Raw genomic sequence first — 22564 nt, 5'->3', positions numbered from 1 at the left:
CATATATTGTGGAGGTACTTAACCGGGTACAAGGTATCCCCCTATATATTAATCTGCCGCGCTTTAGTAAATCCCGAAATCCCCTCTTGGGCTCCCCTACCATTATGAAGGTGAATAGTTAATTGGCAAATTTTCCCTACTTTCTTTAAATTTGAAATTAACTCATGGCTATATGTTAAACTAAATTCATTTACATAAGTTCATAACGTACAAGTATGTAGGTTCGTAGATAACCAGGGTTCGCTGTATATGCCTAAGTCTACGAACAATGGTTAATGTTAAGGAAAATGTTCAAAGTCGATAAGGATAATCTGTTGAACCGGTGACATATCGTATTTGTAAACAAAAACTACTTCTGACCGGTTTTACTTGAAAGGTAATCAGTAGGTACAGGGTTACTGGATACCCGATTCCAGATTTTATGTTGACGCGGTGTATTTTAGTTTGTTACGATGACTTTTAAAAAAAGCTCATTAGATAAATTATATCTGGCTGAATTTGTATGTCGCGTACCTACTGTTTGTAAATCCGCAACTGGCTTTAGAATGTTTTTTTTTTCAAAGTAAGTATAACAATTAATAAATGCATTTATGATGTGGACAAAAGTAAGTAAAGTCCTGAAGTATTTATGTACCCTAATTTTACGATTACTGTGCCGTCAGAATTGCACCTCAATTTACACTTCGCTATATAAGCGATATTTTCACAACGCCACTCAGTTGAGGAAAATGTGGCGTATCGTGCTAGTGTGTTATGTGCTCGTCTGCGCAGCTGCACACGATCATAAAGATGACCACGACCACGTACTAGGTGGAGACGGTCACAAAGGTCACGGGCATCACAATCATGGGCATCATGACCATAATATTATAGGTGAGTCGAATGATACGTGTTTTTGATAAGAGTAAAAAAAATAGAACTGCCCCATTTGAGTCAAGACTCAACATTTTATATTATTTAGTTTAAATAATGAACAGCCATTTCTAATATTTTGTAATTGGATTTCTGACCCCGAAATAACATTTAAAATTACGCCGAATTAATTTGTTCGTATAACTAATAAATATTATCAGATGGTCGCCCGGTGGTGCGCAGTCCGTCAGGTGAGTTTCGCGGAGGCTATAATGTAACAAGAAAAGGACGTCAGTTTGAGACTTACCGGGGTATTCGCTACGCCGAGCCCCCTGTCGGAGAACTTCGGTTTCAGGTACCTGAATTTTTGCTTTATGTGGTGACAATACACAGTGGCGCATGATGCAGGCCAGTTGTTGCGTATCTTACTTTACTTATTTGAACAGTCAGTCGGTAAACATCTTCCTTTCAAACTAAAATATTTAGCTAATTGAAAAAGAGTCTATAAATATGTTTTTGATCAGTTAGGTAATATTTTAGTGTTTATTGTCGCATATGCTTTGCTTATATAGTCAATATCTGAACATGTGACACTAGGATATCGTCAACAAATTAAAATTACACGCGTCTCGAAAACATCTGTCTCAATGCATTTCTCGATTCATATGCTTGAAATTGATTTTCAGCCACCTCGACCGATCACCCACTATCCCACACCAGTAGACGCACGCTCAGATGGACCCGCTTGCCCCCTCCCGGCATCTCCCACATACCCCGTCGATGAGGACTGCCTCACCGTCAATGTATATACGCCTCTCTTCACCGATAGGTAAATATAGAAATTGTTAATTTCATTAACGCAGTTTCAGTAGAAACCCTTCGGCACGATGCAGAGCTGCAGTTAATCGATACCTAAATGTTATTTTGTTGACATCTTGAACAGAATCAGCAACACACAATAACTAATAAAAATAATGCACAAAACTGTTGGCTGTGAAATGCGCATGACAGGATTGTTGGTTACTTTTTTCAGAAAAAAGCCCTTGCCGGTAATATTCTTCATCCACCCGGGCGGCTTCTATGTTATGACGGGTCGTTCAGATCTCGCGGGACCGCACTACCTCTTGGACAGGGATGTCGTTCTAGTCACCATCAACTATCGCCTCGGCTCACTTGGTGTGTTTTATTGACGTTTACTTTAGAAATAGGTTACATTATTAGCAATAATATCTAGGAAATCTGTTTCAACTGTTTTTACTGTACCTGCAGGTTTGGTCTAGCGTGGTAAACGGGAAAAAATAAAGTAAAGTTGTATATGGACTTGATTGTTATAATACCAATGTATAAAAAACCCATGACCGTGGGAGTAAAGGTTGATCCGTAGGCCTAAGACAAGGGTTGCTTTGCTCGAACAAATGGCGTTACAGGATTCCTCAGTACTGGAGACGCAGTGGCTCCGGGCAATAACGGCTTTAAAGACATGGTGGCAGCCCTGCGATGGGTCAATCGGAACATTCGGGCCTTCGGAGGAGATCCCGACAACGTCACGGTGGCAGGATGTAGTGCAGGATCCATCAGCGCCATGCTCATGATGGTATCGCCCATGGCCACAGGTATTTATAATAATAAGAATTGAAACACATACAAAAACTAGCTTTACAGCTTACTTAAGATTAATGCGGTAGCAAGCAATTTTCTAAATCAACAGTTATTTGTTATAAATTTGTTTTAACTACTTGTTTACAAAATTTAAAGTAGCAACTAATTATCATCAAAACTTAAATAAACGGGTAGAATAGACCTATGTCTAAAAACTTCAGAACATTCAGGTTTGGTTTACAAAATAATGACTACCTGACAGGTCTATTTCACCGGGCAATATCGATGAGCGGCTCCCCTTTGGGAAAAGTGCCTCTGCCTAGTGAGCAGCGCCACCTGGCGGTTCGTCAGGCAGAGCTGCTCAATTGCCCGACTCATAGCTCACAAGCTATCGTCGATTGTCTGAAGACTAAGCCTTGGAGGGACCTAGGGAACTCGCTCTATGGATTTTATGTAAGGATTTTTAAGTTTTTTTATTTAATAAAATACTTTTTGACATAGACATGGATAATGTCGCGTGCTCGACGGTCGGTGGTTTTAAATACTGAATAATTTAAAGGAATTCGGATTCGACCCAGTGGGTATCTGGACAGCCGTGGTCGAACCCGACTTCGGGCAGGAAAGGTTTCTCACATCTCAGCCCGATGAGGCCATTCGAGAGAAGAAATTGTATGCCGTGCCTCATCTCGTCAGTCAGACACAGGACGAGTTCTTTTGGATGGCATTCAGTCAGTACTACACCGTTTACTAACCTCTAGTACTTTCTATACTTACCATATGTTTCACAACTCACTAACTTTTTAGCCGTGACTCGCAACGACACCCTTCGAGAGCAGATGAACTCCGAGTGGGAGAGAGTGGCCCCTATCTCCTTCCTGCTCCCGCGAGACAACGCCGAGGTTCCGACGCGCACCCTTCGTCGGGTGTATCTTAAGGACCGTCCGCTAAAGAACGATGAAACCAGCGAACGCGACCTCGGAAGACTCTACGCCGACTCTGTTGAGAGTTTTCCTGTCTACAGGTATTTTAGTTGTCGGTTCGACGGTTGGCCTCGCTTTAACTATTAATGCAGGGTGAATTTAATAACACGGTATTAAAAGCATCATAAGGTAGGCATAAATAATAGAAATGGCGTCATTTTAGATTGGCGAGGATGATGACCCTGCATTCGCCGCGACCCGTTTTCGAGTACGAGTGGGGCTACATCGGGAACCACAGCCATTACGAGGACCCCGAAACTATGAAACCCCGAGGTAATGCCTCAGATGCATTATGGATACGAGACAGAGACAGTTACAATTTTTGGGTTTTTATAGCACATAAGGAAGCTTCATGTTTCAGGAGCGGCACATCACGATGAGCTGATCTACCTGTTCACTCTGCCTTACCGCTTCCCTGCCATTGGGCTCGAAGGCCGCGACGCCATCATGGTCGACCGCATGACTGCGCTCTGGTTCAACTTTGCCAAATACGGGTAATCTTCTGACCTTTACCGGCACCTTTACCTCTCACTATTTTCCGTAGTAATTATTATGTTTCGCTCGCAGAGACCCGAATCCTCAAGGTGACACGCCAGAGTTGGGCGAATTGGTCTGGCCCAAGATGACGTCACACGACATGACGTATCTGCGCATCGACAACGACTTCTCCCTGAGGAAGGACCTGTTTAAGGATAAAGTCGGAGTGTGGGATGAATTGTATCCTATGAAATATTAATGACACAAGCGGTCAATTCTCCATCTAAACGAATGTGTAAAGCGCAACTTATTCTAATGTGGTCTAATAACGTAGCAGCTAAAGGCAATTTGATTTACCTTTTAAAACCAATAAACGCATATTCAAAGTTTTATTTTTTTATATGATCCCCACAAACATAGAAAAACATTTACTTTGACGATTTTGATGCGTATAATAAAGAGATCTAGAACATCAAATATTTATTAGTCTACAAAGATGGGCTACACACCTACCTATAATTTAATTAATACCTATTTTTTTATATATTATTAACTATAACTTTAATTTAAAAGTTAATACACATTCTATAATTATCTTTAGAATTCTCTTATTAAACATAACTTATATCTTAATAAGTAAGCTTTTTGCGGTAAATTTACTAAATGAGTATAAATAAATAATATGAGGTATACTACAGACCTCTAGGGTCTACAGCTAAATAGGCATTTTAAATTTTTTTGGTATCAGATAGATATCTATAGATATAGAGATATCTATCAGATAGATATATCTATATCAGTTACCTTTTTAAAGTTCTTTATATGCCTATATTAAGTGATCAGTCTTCTGTGGCTAAGCTATAGATAATGTTAGACAAGTATAACTTCACAGATCTTCAAAATCATCTAAACTGATAGGAAAACCCATCATAAAGAACGGTCTGTCATCTTGCCTTGTCAATACCAATACTTGCCACTCACATACACTTAGTACTCAATAAGCCTTAATCACTCTCACTGTTTTCGATAGTGTACAACACCTCCGAATAATAGTCCTTTCTACACCAAGATTAGGAAAGTGGCTCCTAATCTTGTGGAGTCCAATACTGCTAGTCATGTCTTCCGGTGAGAAGATGTTCTCGAAGAGTGCATATCTCTCTGTCGACGTTTTCCCTCGCGGCGCTTTCGAAGCATTCGAACTCCGGGGTCTGGTAGATCTTCGGCAATTGGATCAGCTGGTTCAGTATCTGACATTAAAACGATTACGGTGAGGACCTATAGTGGCCATCTTTATTGTTAAGAAATAATAATAAGTTAACAAGGATCGTGTCAACTAATTTACTTAGTTTGTAGTTGTGTCATTAGTGCAAAGAAAACTTGTGCTAAAATCTACTAATAAAAGGTAAGACTTTAAGTGAGTACGACGGAAATGCGATTTTCATAATGGAGCCATTAATCTCGGAATTTTTTAAACGTTATACAACTTGAGAGATCTATGTGTTTGAGAAACAGCTAATTCCAAGAGTATCCATAAAAGACCTAGGGGTTCATTTAAACGTGGAATGAACGTTTGACGGCTCATTGGTCTAGTGGTTAGTACCCCTGACTGCGAATCCACGGGTCCCGGGTTCGATCCCCGGCTGAGACAAACATCGATGTGATGAGCATTTGGTGTTGTGCTTACGTCTCGGGTGTTTAAATATGTATTTATATGTCTGTCTATCTATAATATGTATGTATATCCGTCGCCTAAGCAACACGCTTTTTTTAAACGCCATACCTTGATTCTGAGCTCCACGTAGTGACGAGGAGCAATGGTGCTGTAGGCGGCCCTCTGCCTCTTGGCGTGGGCGTCGTACTCCTCTCGGGACGCGGCCAGCACCGCGGTCTCGCAGTCACCGAACAGCAGCAGGTCTCTTTCGAATCAACCACAGTTAAACTATTCGTCTCGTGCGAAATAGAACGAGTCTGACGCGATAGGTACCTGAGAGGAGCGGTGTACTGAGAGTCGTCTGCGTTGCACTCGCACCAGGGGGAGTCGTCCGTCAAGAGGGAGACGATGTACGACGTGAGCTCTTGCTGAATTAGGGAAAGCGTCTTTTTGATTGTCAAATCCAGAATGTTATACATATCGCCCGTAAACATTAATTCACAGGCTTCAACGTAATATTGAAAGGAGTGAGTAATGTTAATATTAGTCGAAAAGCAACAAGAGGCTCACCGCCTGCGGGTGCGTCCTCAACTTTTCGGCCACCAGCCTGAGCGCCAGCTCGGGCGGCGTGTGCCGGAGCACGACTGCGAGGCGGAAGGCGGCCGGGTGAGTGGCGTCCTCCATCCCTTTGAGCACCAGGCCTTGCCAGACCCCGGCCTGGTAGGCCACGCAGTTGGTGAGCGAGTGCCACTCGGAGTCCGGCGCCGAGGCGGCCGAGACTTCTGCCCATCCGCGGTCTGCGTGCGTCGCGCGCAGTGTCGCGCACGCCGAGCGCCACATGCGAGAGGCCGCGCAGCCTTCGTGTTGGCCTAAACGACCCGCTGTTATTTTATTGACTGACGCTAATCTTCAAACTTAACTTATAATTTGTGTATTTTGTCATTATGCAAAGTAGCCAACTTTCGCTTTTTGACAATTTAAGGTGAACGGGGTTGATCTTTTTTGCAAAAATTACGGGTTAACACAACTGACGTTTAATAAGTGCGAAAATGCTACATCAAAGTAGTGTGCGAAAATTAACCTCACGTACGTAATGACACCAGACACTAGTTCTGTGATCGTTGTTTTTTATGGAAACTCGCCGTTGGCCTGAAGGGCCTTGACAGCTCAGCTCGAATCAGTCTTGAATGTCGGAATGGGCTATTTCCTAGGTCTTCTCCTCGGCTTAGCCGATTTGCTTGGCCGCGCGGGCGGCAATCCTTTTGTTGACAGCTATCGTCATTGGATCATCCCGATCCGTTAAGACTTGTCGGGGCCTCATACCGGGTTTTTTGTCGGGAAGGAGGGGTCGTGATCGTGGAATGAACGAACCGTTTTGAAACCTGTTTTTTCCGTCAAAAACGACATTGTATATAATTCAAATGAAATGATCAATTAAGCCTTTTTGCGGAACCGACCGAATCGCTGTATAGCCCAATATTGAATGAGTGGGTTATACTCGCTTCAACAGTCCCAGTCAGGGTGCGTATGCACACCTAGGCCTTGAACGGTACAGTTCGCCCTGGAGAAATCGAAGTCTGTTGCACTCTCGACATACTCTAGAAGTGATGCTGTTATAGTTCAAATTAGTTCTAGAGCCCAAACAAAACATCGTTATTCAACAGAATAAAAATAAATACATTAGCACTGTTAAAACCTGTTTAACATATGTATCTAAAAATAAAATAAAAATTAATGTGACATTTGCCTATTTTTGTGTGGATTTTTATAATTGATCGATATAAATGTACCACTTTGTTGCAAATAAATGATTTATTATTATTGTTAAACTAGACCAACTAAGAGTAAATATTAAAAATATCTTAAAACAGATTTAATACATTAAAAAGGTCACAGGTGTCTATGATGATAAAATTCCATTTAGCCAAAATCTTCTATTGTCTCAATGGATTGGCAAAGCTCTAACTTAGAATCAACATATATTTTTGTTTATACCTCATCTTCAGATAAATTGAGATATTCATATTCATAGCTCACAGACTGATCACATTCTTCTTTAAACTGAATCACATAAAGAAATGTTGTTTACTGAAAAATTTTAGCAGAAGCAGATGTGCTTCAACTAAAACAACTTGTATTGTGATTTTTTAATTAGAAAATGAGAGCTGAGTGTGACATTTTCACCATCTTTTTTAGCTTCTGCTAAAGTCATGGTGTAGTTTTTTTTAAATATTTAAACTTCAAATCATTTTGACCCTTACCATATTTTTTATGTTTATTTTTTTAAGAGAGAAAATTATTACAAGCATTACATAAATAGCAGATAGTTGCTCCAATGTTACAATGAATGCCTTCCAAGAACTACAAGTACAATTAAAATCTAAAGTATTTACAAAGTTGTACTTTGGTTTGAGAAAATAAATATTAAAACCTAAACAAACCTAATCTCCAAAGACAAAACCCAATACATATTTAATTTCTGGAATCTGTATTTTGTACACTTCTTCCATTCCTTCACTTCAAAGTTTTTAAGCCTTAAACTGACACCTAGGAGATATATTATATTTTTATTTGAAGAATTATTGAGGAAATGTTTCTAAAAATTCAAGGAATGTTGAAATGACCACAAAGCATTGTCTATTATTATTCATCAATTATCTAATCATTGTAACTCATTATTTACTGCCAATATCTAATATTCTATCTAATATTTTCTGAAAAATTATGATATTCTCTGGGTGTAACATAAAACAAAAAAATAATAATATTATAATTCAAGTAAATAAATTAAGTTGAATGCTTTTTATATTTCATTAGCAAGTTTTTTTAAAACTTTTTTTAAATCTTGTCTGCGGTAAAATTTTATTACCTGGCATCCACCAGGAATTCAATGCAACTCAACTAGAGTACTAAGCGTTTGAACTTTCAACTTAAATGCATCAGGCATGATTACCTTTCAATAACTCAACACGGGTCCACCAGTTTGCCATTAGTATCGAAGAAAAGCGTAGCACAGTCTGCACTCTGCACTAGATGGAAAAAAAAGTTTGTTAGGGAGGGATGTTACATTATTAAACACTACCAATATATTTTTGTCTAACGATTACTTACAATACTAAATTTGTAAGTTGATTCTAAATTCAAATAAATATTGAAAACAGAAGATTTGTATGAATTTAAAATTGATTTACTCATATAGATTATAGTACTATGCTCATTGTACAGTGTACACTAATGAATTATGAAAGTATTGTGTTTACAAATAGTGAACACTGAACCACAGACTAAAATATTTGCTCATAGCTGTGTTATGATGAATAAACATAAAGATAGTTCTATAAATTGTGTTCTGATAAACCTACAGGAAGATGACACAGGTGGGGAAGATGCTTTAGAATAGGACTAAAGAATTCCTAAAGAATAGGAATAAATTTTACTACAGAGGAAAAAAGAAGACAATGAAAACTAATTTAAACCATACTTGATTTCACTGAAAACCAATATAGAAAATCCTAATCCATAATAAGTCCGACTTACATATACATACTTATTCTGTAAAATGTATACGTATCTTTTTTACATTTGTTAAAAACATATGTGTGACAAATAATTTTTGAGAAAAAAATAGTTATTAATTTTATTGGTGCAAAAGGGCCAATACTAGATTGGAAGAAAACAACTGTCAACCTTGAACCTACATAGAATAAAACATGTCTAACATTATTTTATCGAAGTTTTACGCGTTACGCACTATATTGAATATTCCTTTCTTTGTTATTGTAGTGTGTTATCTATGCTTTCAGCTTTATGCGGCGTTCCCACGAGGCGTTAATCACGACAGTCAACCACGCTTTCGTGAAATACACTTCTGTGTGAACGCATAGGCGTTAAACTTGCTTTCGTGAGGAACGGCGCACGACACAAGCGTGGATAGATCAAACGTGTTTGATTTTCAGTCGTGATATACCGTTCGTGAAGCCAAGATGTCGTCACAACAACGTGGAATTAAGTTTAACGACAGTGAAACTACGCGTTTTTTGGAGTTATATTCTATGGAAAAGGTGTTATATGATCCAAGTTTGGAGGAATACCGTGATAGAGATTTATATCGATGTTTCGATAATGACTAAGTCGAAACACGAAGCGTGAACGGCACGAAATCCCCCAACCATGTGAACGTTTCATCAATTCACACTTTCGTGAGTGTCACGAACGATAGTTGACTAGCGTAGTTGACTGTCGTGATTAACGCTCCGTGGGAACGCCCCATTAGTTGCGACACTGTCTGTTAAAGAAAGCAAAACCATAGATTAAATTTCTGGGTAAAAGTCAAACGATCAAATCTGAAATTTCAAAATGGCGATTGTCCACTTATAATTATAATGACTTGAAAGTTCCCAACTTGTCACTTGTATAAAATTGAATTTTTATTATAAATGATTAGTAGTTAAGTAGTAATTTATAAGTTTCTCTATAATTCTCAACTTAGTTAGTAGAGAACTAATAAAATACCCAAGGAAATATTATAATTAACTGGATTAATCGTCAGCAGGTAAAAAAGTATAAAAAATAAAAGGTAGAAGAGAGATATGTCTCCATCGCAGTGGCACAAGCTACATGAGACACGGCCACCAAACTGTTTTAACAATGCATTTTTAGTTCATTTAAAGTCGATTTTCGCAGGCAATGTCGTGGCGACGAGATGAGCGCCCCAGTCGCTGGGGCGAAGCCAAACCCCGATCGCCGGTTTGGGAGATGCGGAGAAGCACAAGCCCCGATTGCAGTCGTCAAGCATCACCACGTGATCGTCAAAAGGAGCGAAGGGATCGCCACGACCGATATGACCGTGAGAGACGAGACCGGGATCGCGATGGTGACCGTTATCGCCGCGAAAATCGTGACCGCTTTGATAAACGCGATCGTCGTCGTTCTCCGCGACGTTTTGATGACAAGGATATCCCCACAGCTCCATCGCCCCCGAATATCAGCCGCGATAGGTCTAGGGATAGAGATAGAAGTAGGTCCCAGTCCAGAAGTCGTTCTCGTAGTTATGAGCGACAGGATATTGACTATGATACTCAAGATACTCAGTCAGCTTCGCCAGGTGATTGGATATGTAAATGTGGTTCTTATAATTTCAAACGTAGGCAGATTTGTTATAGACGTAACTGTCAAGGCAAACGTTCTGAAGGTAACGTCGTGGGTGGTGAAGATAGAAATGGCTCGGAACCGGCAGCTGGTATTACCAAAAGATTGTTATTTAGACGTTTAGATGCTTTAACCACAGAGGAAAAAATTCTTGATTCTATAAAGGAACGATGTTCTAAGTCTGTGTTGGATTCTATTGCTGGTATCACTATTGGTCGTGAGACACTAACAGGAGCCTCAAAGTGCTTGGCATATATCAACTTTAATTCTATTGCTGATTCAACAGCTGCTCATTCTGAATTAATTAGCCTCAATCCCTCATTGAACATTGATAATAGAGAAGTATTAGTGTCATTTTATAATGAGCCTCAGAAAGTGCCTAAAACCACTTCAAGTACAGAGTATTCCTCATACAATTATTTGCAGAATAGATCAAACTTTGCTTCAAATCAAACACTTTCTGAAGCAGATAGAGTAAATGCGGCTGCTGCTGTTGCTCAATCGGCTATCTCAGCTGCTCAAGCTCGCCAGGTCTCATGGACTCCTGTTTCTGTTCCTGCATTTGTTAGTTCCACAGCTCAATCTGCCTCAGTGACCAATATTCCTACAGGTGATGGCAAAATACAATACTCAGCTCCTGATGTACGAACATTCCTCTATGATGAAACCTCAGGTTATTATTATGATTCTGTCACAGGTCTTTACTATGATGGTAACACACAGTACTTTTACAACAGTCAGACAACTCAATATATGTACTGGGATGCCGCTAGATCCACCTATATTGCTGCCACACAAAGCCAACAAAATACAAACCAACCTAAATTGCAAAATCCCCCTCAAGCTACGTCAGAGAATACAATTCCAAAAGAACCGGAAGAAAAAAAGAAAAAAGAGAAAGAGGACAAAGTTAAGGTTGCAAAGAAGATAGCAAAGGACATGGAGAGGTGGGCTCGTACCTTAAATCAAAAGAAAGATAATGCTCGGAGTAACATTATTATGGAACAACCCCTGGACCATTCGACCAGCAAGGGTTCTGCAGATATTGGGTTTTCTGTTCTAGGAGCCGGTCCATCCTTACAACATCATTCCCACATAAGAGAAATCTCTCCTCCGCCCGTGGAAGACGAATTTTTAATGAAAAGAACTGAATGTAGTCAGTTTGAGTCAGATGAAGGAATTATAGATTGGGTTAAACTGACTTGCCTTCTCTGCAAGCGACGCTTCCCTTCAGCTGAAGTATTGACTAAACACAAAACACTATCAGACTTACATAAACAGAATTTTCTGGAACATCAACAGAAAAACAGCTCGTTACCTCAAAGTAATGGTTACAGAGATAGGGCAGCTGAGCGTAGGATGAAGTTTGGTGAAGATGAGGCACCAATTCGTAAAAGATATGAATCAGATATTCAAACACCTATATTTGCACATACACCTCAACCGGTTGTAGACACCATTGGTGGCAAAATGCTACAGAAAATGGGTTGGTCAGAAGGCAGAGGGTTGGGTAAGGAAGAACAAGGCCGTATAGCTCCAATAGAAGCCGAACAGAGGCCAAATTTAGCTGGACTGGGACAAAAACGAGGAATCTATACTCCCACACCTGGGCTCACATATAGAGACACTGTAAAGAAGCTGATGATTGCTCGATACAAAGAAGTGATTCAGGAAGAAGGAGACTAGGTAAGTGAGGTTTTACCACTTCCTACTCAGTTTTGATTGTTACAGGTTGAATGCAGATCTGTCATTTACTTTTTAAACTATACCCAGTTACATCTGTGAACCATTTATGCTCTATTTAATGCACACACAATGTTTTCAATGTAGTGTGTTTAAATTAAAATAATTATGTTTAAAATGTTCAGGTTAACTTAATATCATTAAAATTGAATGACTTTGACATAGTGTTTTCTATGGCTGTGGATTCTTACCAAGGGAATCTAAAAAATAATGGGCTGTCAAAAACGCGTTTTGTAATCCTTGTCTAATTGTTTGATTCTGTACTTAAAATAGATATGGCGCTTCAAGATGTGCAGCCCTAGATGTGCCCAATACATCTTTGGTAAGTGCTTATATTTCCTTCAGTTAATCAGTTTTTCCTAACAGGTGTAGCAGGTATGTTAAAAATTTGCAAAGCGATGAAAAGCCAAATTTTCCCTACTATGTTTCAACCATTTAGGTAAAATTTACTGAAGAATGTGGACATTACCTGGATAATAAACAACTGTGATAGAACTGTGATATTTGTGAAGAAATGGTGAACGTGCGAGTTGGTTGAGTTTAACTGATGGTTGTGACTATTTATATTACAGAACCCGTCGGAGCCACGCGCCGTGCCAATACAGAATGATTGCATTATGTACATAGCCTTGCAATAAGTTTGTTATTTGAGTGGCCACCACTCTGGTATACATTGATCATGTGCACTACTGTGCCCAAGCTCTATGTGGTCCTCAATAACATCAATTATTCTAATACTAAAAGAATCTGCTTCTGAGAGTTCTCCTTATTTTAGATAATAGGTCACTCATTATTTTGGTCTAGGGATATATATATATATAGGCTGTATACATATTATATTATAAGATACGCCCATTTAGTACAAGTAAAAGTATATTTTCATCACCATGCCAATATATTGCAAACATTGTTATTAACGAAATGGGCTATTCTATTTGTTTTATATACTTTAGGTTTTGTGAGTTATGTCCATATCATATAAGTTTCGTATGCATTATTAGCAATCTACGAACAAAGTATAGTTGAAAAGATAAGATTGTTTATTTACAGAATCTTTTTACCATTTACTGATATTACGCACTGTTTGCATTTAATATTTTTATTATTTTCTGATAAATAAAGTAGGTATATCGATAATTCGAAAATCGTTTTTTCTAAGCCAAACTGTTGAACAACTTACATTATTGAAATAGTAAAATAGAGATTTTATTTATCAAATGTTAGTATAAAAGTATTCTTACCCAATTGTAATTAAACTTGTAATAATACTTATAATTATAATTTACAATATATTCTCCATTAATGTGTATCTAAACTGAGATAATTTTCTGAAAATACTAGACGAAACATTGAAAAATAATTGGATAAAGTGTATATACTAAATAGTAAATATTTAATTGAAATTCTCTGTACGTAGTAATAATAATAAAACTATTTTTATGTACATGATTGTTTTATTACTCTTTAGTATAGTAAATAAATAATAAAGTTAAGAGAAAATGAGTAGGTTCCGAGAGATCGAGGATATGTAATAGCAGGTCTTGGCCTGACCTTGGCTGTCGGAAAAAAGTGCAACGAGGAATAGTAAACAAACAAGTTTTATTAAAAATCAGATCGAAAACTAACTATATTTAAATAATATTTATTTTAGCTTCCTCTGTAAGTGGAATAACCGTAAGGGCTTAACAGTAAGGGAATGTGATAGTGCTGCTCCTCTTCAGTTTTGAATACAATCTGTAAATATTTTAATAAATTTTAGATCAACCTGCAAAGCACAATATAAGTCGATGCACCATTTTCGAATAGGAAGATACCACTTCTTATTCCAATTTAGATAATCAAAATGGTTAGTTGTGATATTGTTTAAATATTTTCTTATAATTTACCCTATCTGCACTGGTCTATAGGTAAATAACATCTAGAGATTTAAACATTTTCTATTCTTACCTCCACATAGGGATATAATGTTTCTTTCTCCAACTGCTTATAATAATCTTCGATATTAAATTTTAGCTTATAAGTTCCTGCTGCCATTGACTCTTTCGTGAACGGGAAAAGTACTCTGCCATCACTCGACGTCGCCGTATTGTGCCACAGTGCCCACGAATTGTCCTTTTTCTTATACAATTCAACGAAAACTCCAAACGCTGGTCTTCCCGTTGACGTGTCCAGCACGTGGGTTGATAAAACAGCACGAGACATGATCGAAACAAAAACGTACGTTCATGTGCTACAATATCTATTGAATGTTGTGGCAAAGATTCCTTGGATTCGAATATTTATCATTCGTAAACAATGTGGGGGAGAGGTTACACTGGTAATTAAATAATGAGCTTGTTTACCCAGATGAGTTATTGTGGTTTTATAACATTTACATACCTATTTGGATCATGCGTAAGAACTAAAAAAAATGGATAATATAACTTATGATTGTATAATTCTTGATCTTAGTACATTATATTACTTATTGCATAATATTGTATACCTAATTTTAATTGAATACTTTTCTTACGTACAATGTATTTTCCTTTCGTTTTTGAATCGTCGAGAAGAAGCTAGCTACTACGGATTAGAAATATGATTTTAAAAAATGTTATAAAGGTTAAAAGTTAAATATACAATTATGTATGGTAATGCTGAAAAATTAATAAATGTAGACCTTGCTTTATAGCGTTGATAACGTTATCTTAGTGATTCGTGATTATTTTGATGTCACCGAGTGCGGTTTGTGGTCGCAACGTGTGAATTAAAAAATATTTTATGTAAAAATCGCTGCTACAAAGGAATCCCGTAGGATCTGTATATAATATACAGTCTACATAGACGTCCTTCTCGTGTTTTATACTGAGCACAAAATATTATTTTTATTATAAAGGATAGGTTTCATACTTTCATATTTCGCACTCTTGCTTTACAAGTCAATTCAAAACTCTATTTGAATTATAATTTTTATTTTTATTATTCAATGTCTTCGTCATTTAAATTAATATTCTTTCGAAGGAATTTGTTCTTTTGAATATACACATCTGGGTGCAAAACGTCTCTTTTTTCTTGGTCATCGACGATGACAGTTTGGCTGGACTTAATGATCTTATCCTTGAGTCGGTCCATGTATCCAAACATATGAGCGTTAGGTTCCTCGTGTTTCATGTAATCTATTCTCCAAAAGGGTTCCTCCTGTTCCATTTTGTAAGTGACGCGTTTCCTCGCCTGGGCCACATCCGGTATATGTTCTACTGACATAGAAAGTTTTTCTTCAGACTCGTGGAAGTTGACATTCTTGTCTTTGTATTTCACTTTGTGTGGGTAAAATTTACGCAGCTTCTTTCTGTTTAACACGTGGCGTTCTTTATTCCTATGCTTGTGTTTTTGTTTTTTAGGTTTTTGTTCGTGAATATCGCCGCTGCTCATTGGGAAGAGAGTTAAGTATTTCGGTGATTGGGTTGTCTTGTCCATTCGAAGCTTTTTGTAGTTAATTTGTTGTATTGACTTTTCTATCAATTTCCGTAGTGTTTCATCTCGAGTTATCATCTCGCAAGGTATGGTTCGAAAATTGTGGCAAAGCAAGTTTTGCATTCTTTGCAACACGGGCTCGGATTTATCTTGATTGGTGGCGGATGTGTCGATGTCTTTATGAAAGTTGGAGACCATTTTGGTCATGAGTGCATTGTTTCTTAATATCTTTGCGTTGGCTGCTACTAATGTCGAAATTAGTATGTAAATGCTCGCCTGCATCATCTAGAAAAAGAACCTGATCTCAACATTGGTGTTGGTGAATTTGTGTTTATTTTATAGTGTGGATATGAACTTACCAGAAAGGTCTATTAAACTGATGTAGTGCTAGGAATCTTTACTTGTTCTTTTAAAAGTATGCGCTAAGCCACTGTCCGTTGAAGTTTGTTTCTAGAATGAAATTCGGATGTTGTGAATTTGTTACAGCAAAGTTACTGTTAGTAAACATTCAGGTTTGTTTGGTTATCGATCACGTAGTTTGTGAAATCAATCAAAAACTTTTTAAACAATAACGATAATTATGCGTTTTCCTTTTTGAAGAGCCTTATTCTTATATATATACATCTACATATATACATATATACTCGTAAGAAATATAAAATAAAATAGATGTGTTGTTGTATTTGGTTAACATAACATTTCAGAAACTCGAATGTTTAAGGGTAAGGTACAAAGTTGAGATTTAGTGCTAGTAAGTACGTGTCCTGGACTATGTCAAACATATTGGATTGGATGGGGGCTATAAATAATAATAAATTTTACCTAGAATCTCCGAGAATCTTACCCCCACGGTAAGCGCGAAATATATACGCTATAAAAAAATTACGTACGCTGAAAATCCCGCTTTCGGTTAGACATTTTGACATACGGAACACATAAATGCTTTTAATGAGAGAGACATCTAGTATATAATCTTTGAACTACGTATAAGCAACTTGAATGAATTCTTAGTGTAGCATCACTTTGCTTCATATGAAAGCTATCTGACCATAGATGGCGTTAGTAATCGATAATTGCCATTGGATATTAATTAACCTACTCAACACTAGTTGTCTAATACAATACACACACAACTCAATAGATATTATATAAGGATGACTCTTCAATCCTTTACGTTACATTATGGGAGGTGAAATTTCAAATATGCAAACCATAAACTGTGTTAACTGTCGATTCCGGGAATATCCCATTTTTATTTGGAAAGTCAGGACAAATAGTTTAATGTTACCGGCGCTAGAACCCTTAATGGGTCTTCACCTCAGGTTTCTGTATTTATCTGATTCCTCGCTTTTTTCTTCTTTTATGGGCTAGATAATCAGTCTTCTGTACCGATAGACGAATCTACTCTACACTAAATGTTTTGAGGGGTAGAACTAACTAGGATCTGGTTCCGGATTTGCTTAGACTATATGTGCCTGAAAAGTATTTCAGATCCCAGAGCCATGCTCTGCTGCTGCTGTTTCCATATATGCTGCAAATTAAAAAAATATATATATTATATGACGTTAATAATTTTAATGGCCTATCTATTTTTATAAGACACCAACGATTATCGTTTAGTGGTTTTAGAATTACCAACGATTTTTGGATGTATAATAATTTGATTGATTAAGATTTCTGCGTAGCGCTGGCTGGTTCCAAAAACAAGAAGAAATAACATAGGGTACCTTTGCCGTCAATCGAGGCTCGAATAAAAACATCGGCTCATACAAATTGCTTGGTCATTCGAGCCCCGAAAACTGCACACGACTTACTCAAACCCTAACAAACGGGTTAAAGAAAAAAAACCTTAGGGTTAGTGATACGCTCTTGTTATCGATTCAATATGATAAAAATAATTTGTTACTAACATTCTTAAGGTAGTGAAAACTTAGTAGAACTAACCGGGTACCTGCTTGTTTTATTATATTTACATATCTAATTAATTAACTACTAGCATAGCATTACTATTTGGAAATAACAATTTGATCTAAAGTTCACAAAAGCTTATTCCGACAACATTAAAAAAAAAACTATAGTTCTTAAATATTGGAAGATACAATTAAAATATCGATAAAGAGGTGCAGCCCTAGGAGCGGCCGGCAGAGAGCTGCCCCATCAAGCGCACTCGGCGTCACAGTAAAAGTGAAAAATACGAGCTGCCGACGGGTTGAGCGATATTTTCTGTTTTTGTTGGTCAGCGCCACCATTTACATAATCGTTGCTTGCAGACGTTTACTGCTTTTCTTGCCATCGTCAATTTAGAGGGGATTTCTAAAACCTATTTATTTATTACATACTGTGACCGTTCACTGCAAAGTTAGTTAGGTAAATTAAAAAACCATCTCTTCATTTCTTGTGTTCACTACAATTAGTTGACCCGGCAAACTTCATTCCGTAAGAGTCAATGTATGTCATGTTACAGATTAACTGAACTTAATATATCATTTTATGAAAGTAATAAATGAAAACAGAATAAATATTAAGTTCCCTACTTTTTTTAGATAATAATCACAACCAATAAGATGTCCATCCTTTTTCATTACAACCATTATTTTACTTTTGTTTAAAATTTAAAATACGGCATGTTCCGAATATTGTGCATAGGTAGTATATCTTGTCGATTCTAAACCTTTATTTAAATAAGTTCCTTGAGGGAAGAGTCGATCGACGGGATGAACTGATTAAATGTTTGACAATTATGAAACCCATGAACATTTTGTATTAGATTCCAATGACAAGTAGGTACAACAAATCAATAACCATGAAAATCGGTCCAGCCCTTCTTGAGTTACCTACTTATAATTGTTAGAAGTAACTCGGCTTTGTTTTATATAATTTAAATCGGATCGGATAGGTTACGATAGCTATCAAACAGCCAGATTTGTAAATCGTGAAATCTGAACGAATCCAAAAATATTTGACAACCAAGTAAGTAGGTAGGTACCTACCTATGTGACGAAATGCTACCAGCCTTGAAGGTGCACTGCCACAGGGATCTTTTTATTAATTTATTTTTATTATTCAGTTGTAGTTTAAGAAAATTGTTAATATTGGATATTTGATTTATTGATGAAGTTTTAATAAACTAGTGAAAAAATAAAAGACATTAAATGTTTTGAAGCCAGAAACGAATTTTATAGAAAATTTAAATTATTTACAGTTATGTTTTTTTAAATTTTTATTATTTATTATACATGGTTCTCACCGATTAAACCTTCCCTAAACTTCCACAAACATTTCAAAATCAAAATTAGCCAAATCGGTCCAGCCAGTTCTCAAGTTTTAGCAAGGCAAATGAACCGCAATTTATTTTTATATTGATAATATCTAGCATCCCATAATATTAGCTATATTATAGATAAGATAAAATCATCAATTAAGAATTATGTGAAGCTTGTAATCTCGCAACACAATAATAGTCAATAGGAAATCGAACATGGAACCCTGGAGTACCACAGCTTTGAGAAGGTCTCCAGAATCCCTTGTTGATATCGAATGGGTAATGGTTTTAGTACTGAAATAGATGCTGAGATAAGCGCTATATGATATTCGTAGAGTATGCTTTTACAGTTGTAGAGATTTTCCTGAAGGTGAAACGTGGTCTAAGCCAATGGGGAGAGTGGCAACTGTAGCGGGCGCCGCGATTGGTCGCAACTGTAGCTAACAGCGGGGACACGCCCGCACTTCATTATCCGCTGACTTATGTATTCAGATATTTACTTGTGACTCATGAGACCTCTGTGAGCTGAGATCTCACTGAACTGCCGAAACGAATCAAGGAAGGTTCTGAAAGACGTCTGTAAGTATAGACATAGAACAAATAGTTTGCGAGAAAATTCGGAAAATTTTAGCATCTATGTTGTAGTGATGCAGGCAGACACAAATCTACTGTTTAATTGATAATGTAACGTGAGCAGAGACCAGCCTACTGCGATAATTAACTGCGATACGTCTTTGATTGTAGGATACTATTATTCATTGATGCTAAGCCGGGGCTAAACGAACGACCGCAGGGTTGAGTCGCATGTTCAACCACTACGATAACAATGTTCTAATACTTATCTTTAGGCTCTCTATATGCTCTATTACTATGTCACAACTGAAGAGCTGTCTCCACTTTAACCTAATACGGCCACTCTTAGATTATTTGTAATTTAGACAACGTTATTCCTATTGATTTGAAAGAAAGCCGTATAAGAGATACATCGCCGTACCAGGACCATGTACCTCTTAATGCCACAAAACTCTCCAAAGTAGAACAAAGTGCGGGGCAGAGGGGCGGAGGGCGGAGGGGAGCCGCACGGAATGATATTCAAATTGCGAACATTTCATTTTAACGCTTTGCGAAGATATTCGCTCGCTCCCACGCTCTACTAGTGTTAACACTGTGTCGATAAATAGTACGATAATCAGTATATTTTTTGTTTTATTTGAGAAGTACTTAAGAAGCTTTAAAGTATTGCTCTCCATAATTGTAGTAGACGCTACTAAAGTAGGTACCTGACAATCTAACTAGAAAACATCATTAGGTATCGAATTTTTTTTTGGAAAACAATAAGAATCACTATTCAAATAGTTTTGCAATTGTTAGCATTGTGGTACCCAAGTCGAAATATATGTTAAATACAAACGTAAAAAGTAAATTATTTAGTAGATAGTTACAATTATTACTCTTTCATACCAATATTTACGTTATATTTTTCTAGTGTACGTAGTAGGTACTTTGGATTATACATTTAGATTTATAGCTGTTTTTTAGTGTTGGCTATTCAAATAAATAAATATTAAAAACCCAGCAGGTCTCTTTTTTTTTTTCATTGTAATTATTTATTTGGTGTTAACTTTCGGAAGTGAACTATTACTAATGATGTACCTAGGTATTCCGGTTTCCATTTACATTAAAATCATCGACAGGCCAACGCAAGCGACGTCTCTATCCGAAGTTGAGACGTTTACGAAATGTGAACATTTCGCGAATTGATCGTCTGCGGAATTCTCATTTAGTCGATCCCTTCCCCTTCGCCCTCCCCCCACCCCTCCCTCGCGCGGCTCACACGACATATCTCTGATATGGACTCTCCATTAGTGTTTATCAAATTAGTTTTATCTCATCGAATAATTTGAGTTGAATAGAATTTGGTTGGTCATTGAACTTTTAGTGTCTTGACAACAAACTTTACCCAAGTCAAGACACTAAGGGTCTGTTTCACAATGTTTGGATAAAGTACCAAATTGCTATGCAACACATAAATTATTTGGAACATAAATTGTAACTTATGATGGACTTTATGTGACGAATAGCGCTATCTGACATTAGTGAAACGCAACAATAGTGTTTATCCTACCAATAAGTAATAAATAGCTAATTTAGAACTTATGTAGAACTTATCCGTACATTGTTACGGCCCCTTAAAGTTCTCTACTTTGCCTATATTAGATCTAACGTAGATTATGCCTTGCAAGTATGCAACCCACAATAAGCCGTTTATAGCAATCGTATAGAACTCATACAAAAGAAATTTATAAGACATCTCCAGTATAAAGCTAAGGTTTTCTAGGATACCTAACAAAATGTATCCATTTCCACATTCTTCCTCACTCAGTTAGGCGTGAGATAGCAGAAGCTACATATTTAATGAAATTAACTAGGTACAGGTAAAGTTGATTGTCTTGAGCTACTAATTAAGGTGCGTCTCCGTGAGTGTAATCACCTCGACGTCCGCCGTTCCACAACTGAGCGTTTCTTAAGTCGTTTCTGCCGCGTACCACCACTATGTGGAACCAGCTGCCCACTGAAGTATTTCCGCACCAATTCGACTTTGTTCAAGAAAAGAGCGTACCGATTCTTAAAAGGCCGGCAACGCACTCGCGAGCCCTAGCTGGCATTGAGAGAGTCCATGGGCAGCGGTATCACTTTACATCAGATGAGCCTCCTGATCGTTTGCCCCCTGTTCTGTAAAGTAAATTAACAATAATAGGACTCTAAACAATATGCACGTGAATAGCAAGGAGAGCTCTCATATCTGAGTAGGTACCTCAGTGGAATAAATAGTGTATCATAAGTTTTTATGAGTGTATAACAGTATAAGTTATACTACCCTCAACGAATATTTAGTTAGTTTATTGCTTTCTTTGATCGATATAGATAGTATTATGTAGTTGGATTAAAATGATGTTATTATTAACAATCTAGTTAATTATTAGTAGGTACTTAATTATATGTAAAGATTTGTTTAATGGCGTAAAAAGAACTTTATATTAAGCAAGTACCGAAGTTAGTTGTAAGCTGTAAATCATTCTCAGTGAATAAAATAAAATAAAAAATATCAGTCAGGTAACATTGAGATACTACTCTATCATATCAACCGTTAAAGCTACTACTGTAGGTAATATATATTAACTGAAATCAAGTGGACCAACGTATCTGTCGGCCTATTCCGTTTTTCTTCATAATGAAAAATGAAATGTGTTTCCCAAAACGTTAAACCCAGCACCTCTGGATCACTTAAATGCATTAAATAAACCATTTACTAATCTCATAATTCTCATACAAAATAGAAATTAATTCCATTGGAATGAATATGTCAATTTAAGGCAAATAATTCTTGTTTACACATAC

The 22564-nt window shown here is 37.2% G+C and overlaps 4 protein-coding genes across 7 annotated transcripts; 2 read left to right on the top strand and 2 right to left on the bottom strand.

Annotated features, from left to right (window-relative positions):
- The first annotated feature begins 688 nt into the window (after positions 1–688).
- Positions 689–4295, top strand: LOC125059110 (esterase E4-like). Its single transcript, XM_047663325.1, has 11 exons — positions 689–873; positions 1074–1207; positions 1539–1681; positions 1886–2028; positions 2280–2465; positions 2714–2904; positions 3011–3179; positions 3256–3472; positions 3595–3704; positions 3793–3925; positions 3999–4295. The coding sequence occupies exons 1-11, from the start codon at positions 729–731 to the stop codon at positions 4165–4167; spliced, it is 1740 nt and encodes a 579-aa protein (XP_047519281.1). The 5' UTR covers positions 689–728; the 3' UTR covers positions 4168–4295.
- Positions 4296–4375: 80 nt separating this feature from the next.
- LOC125059112 lies at positions 4376–8806 on the bottom strand. 2 transcript variants are annotated; one of them, XM_047663330.1, is made up of 6 exons: positions 8671–8806; positions 8429–8588; positions 6130–8106; positions 5893–5987; positions 5689–5824; positions 4376–5155 (listed from the first exon to the last, which is right to left on the bottom strand). In XM_047663330.1, the coding sequence occupies exons 3-6, from the start codon at positions 6397–6399 to the stop codon at positions 5018–5020; spliced, it is 639 nt and encodes a 212-aa protein (XP_047519286.1). In that variant the 5' UTR covers positions 6400–8106; positions 8429–8588; positions 8671–8806; the 3' UTR covers positions 4376–5017. The 2 variants fall into 2 exon arrangements, with proteins under 2 accessions (XP_047519286.1, XP_047519285.1); XM_047663329.1 differs by having other exon boundaries at positions 6130–6428; positions 8513–8588.
- Positions 8807–9898: 1092 nt separating this feature from the next.
- Positions 9899–13894, top strand: LOC125059026 (RNA-binding protein 5-A-like). 3 transcript variants are annotated; one of them, XM_047663176.1, is made up of 4 exons: positions 9899–10111; positions 10243–12393; positions 12724–12772; positions 13023–13894. In XM_047663176.1, exon 2 carries the CDS (start codon positions 10246–10248, stop codon positions 12391–12393), a length of 2148 nt encoding a protein of 715 aa, XP_047519132.1. In that variant the 5' UTR covers positions 9899–10111; positions 10243–10245; the 3' UTR covers positions 12724–12772; positions 13023–13894. The 3 variants fall into 3 exon arrangements, with proteins under 3 accessions (XP_047519132.1, XP_047519135.1, XP_047519134.1); XM_047663179.1 differs by lacking the exon at positions 12724–12772; XM_047663178.1 differs by having other exon boundaries at positions 12724–13894.
- A 138-nt stretch (positions 13895–14032) lies between these two features.
- On the bottom strand, positions 14033–16188 carry LOC125059032. Its single transcript, XM_047663186.1, has 3 exons — positions 15508–16188; positions 14398–14607; positions 14033–14184 (listed from the first exon to the last, which is right to left on the bottom strand). Exons 1-3 carry the CDS (start codon positions 16186–16188, stop codon positions 14098–14100), a joined length of 978 nt encoding a protein of 325 aa, XP_047519142.1. The 3' UTR covers positions 14033–14097.
- Between the last annotated feature and the right edge of the window lie 6376 nt (positions 16189–22564).

The sequence above is a fragment of the Pieris napi genome, chromosome 19 (genome assembly GCF_905475465.1).
Source record: "Pieris napi chromosome 19, ilPieNapi1.2, whole genome shotgun sequence".
Lineage (NCBI taxonomy): Eukaryota > Metazoa > Arthropoda > Insecta > Lepidoptera > Pieridae > Pieris > Pieris napi.
This window is presented reverse-complemented; position numbering and strand designations above follow the sequence as displayed.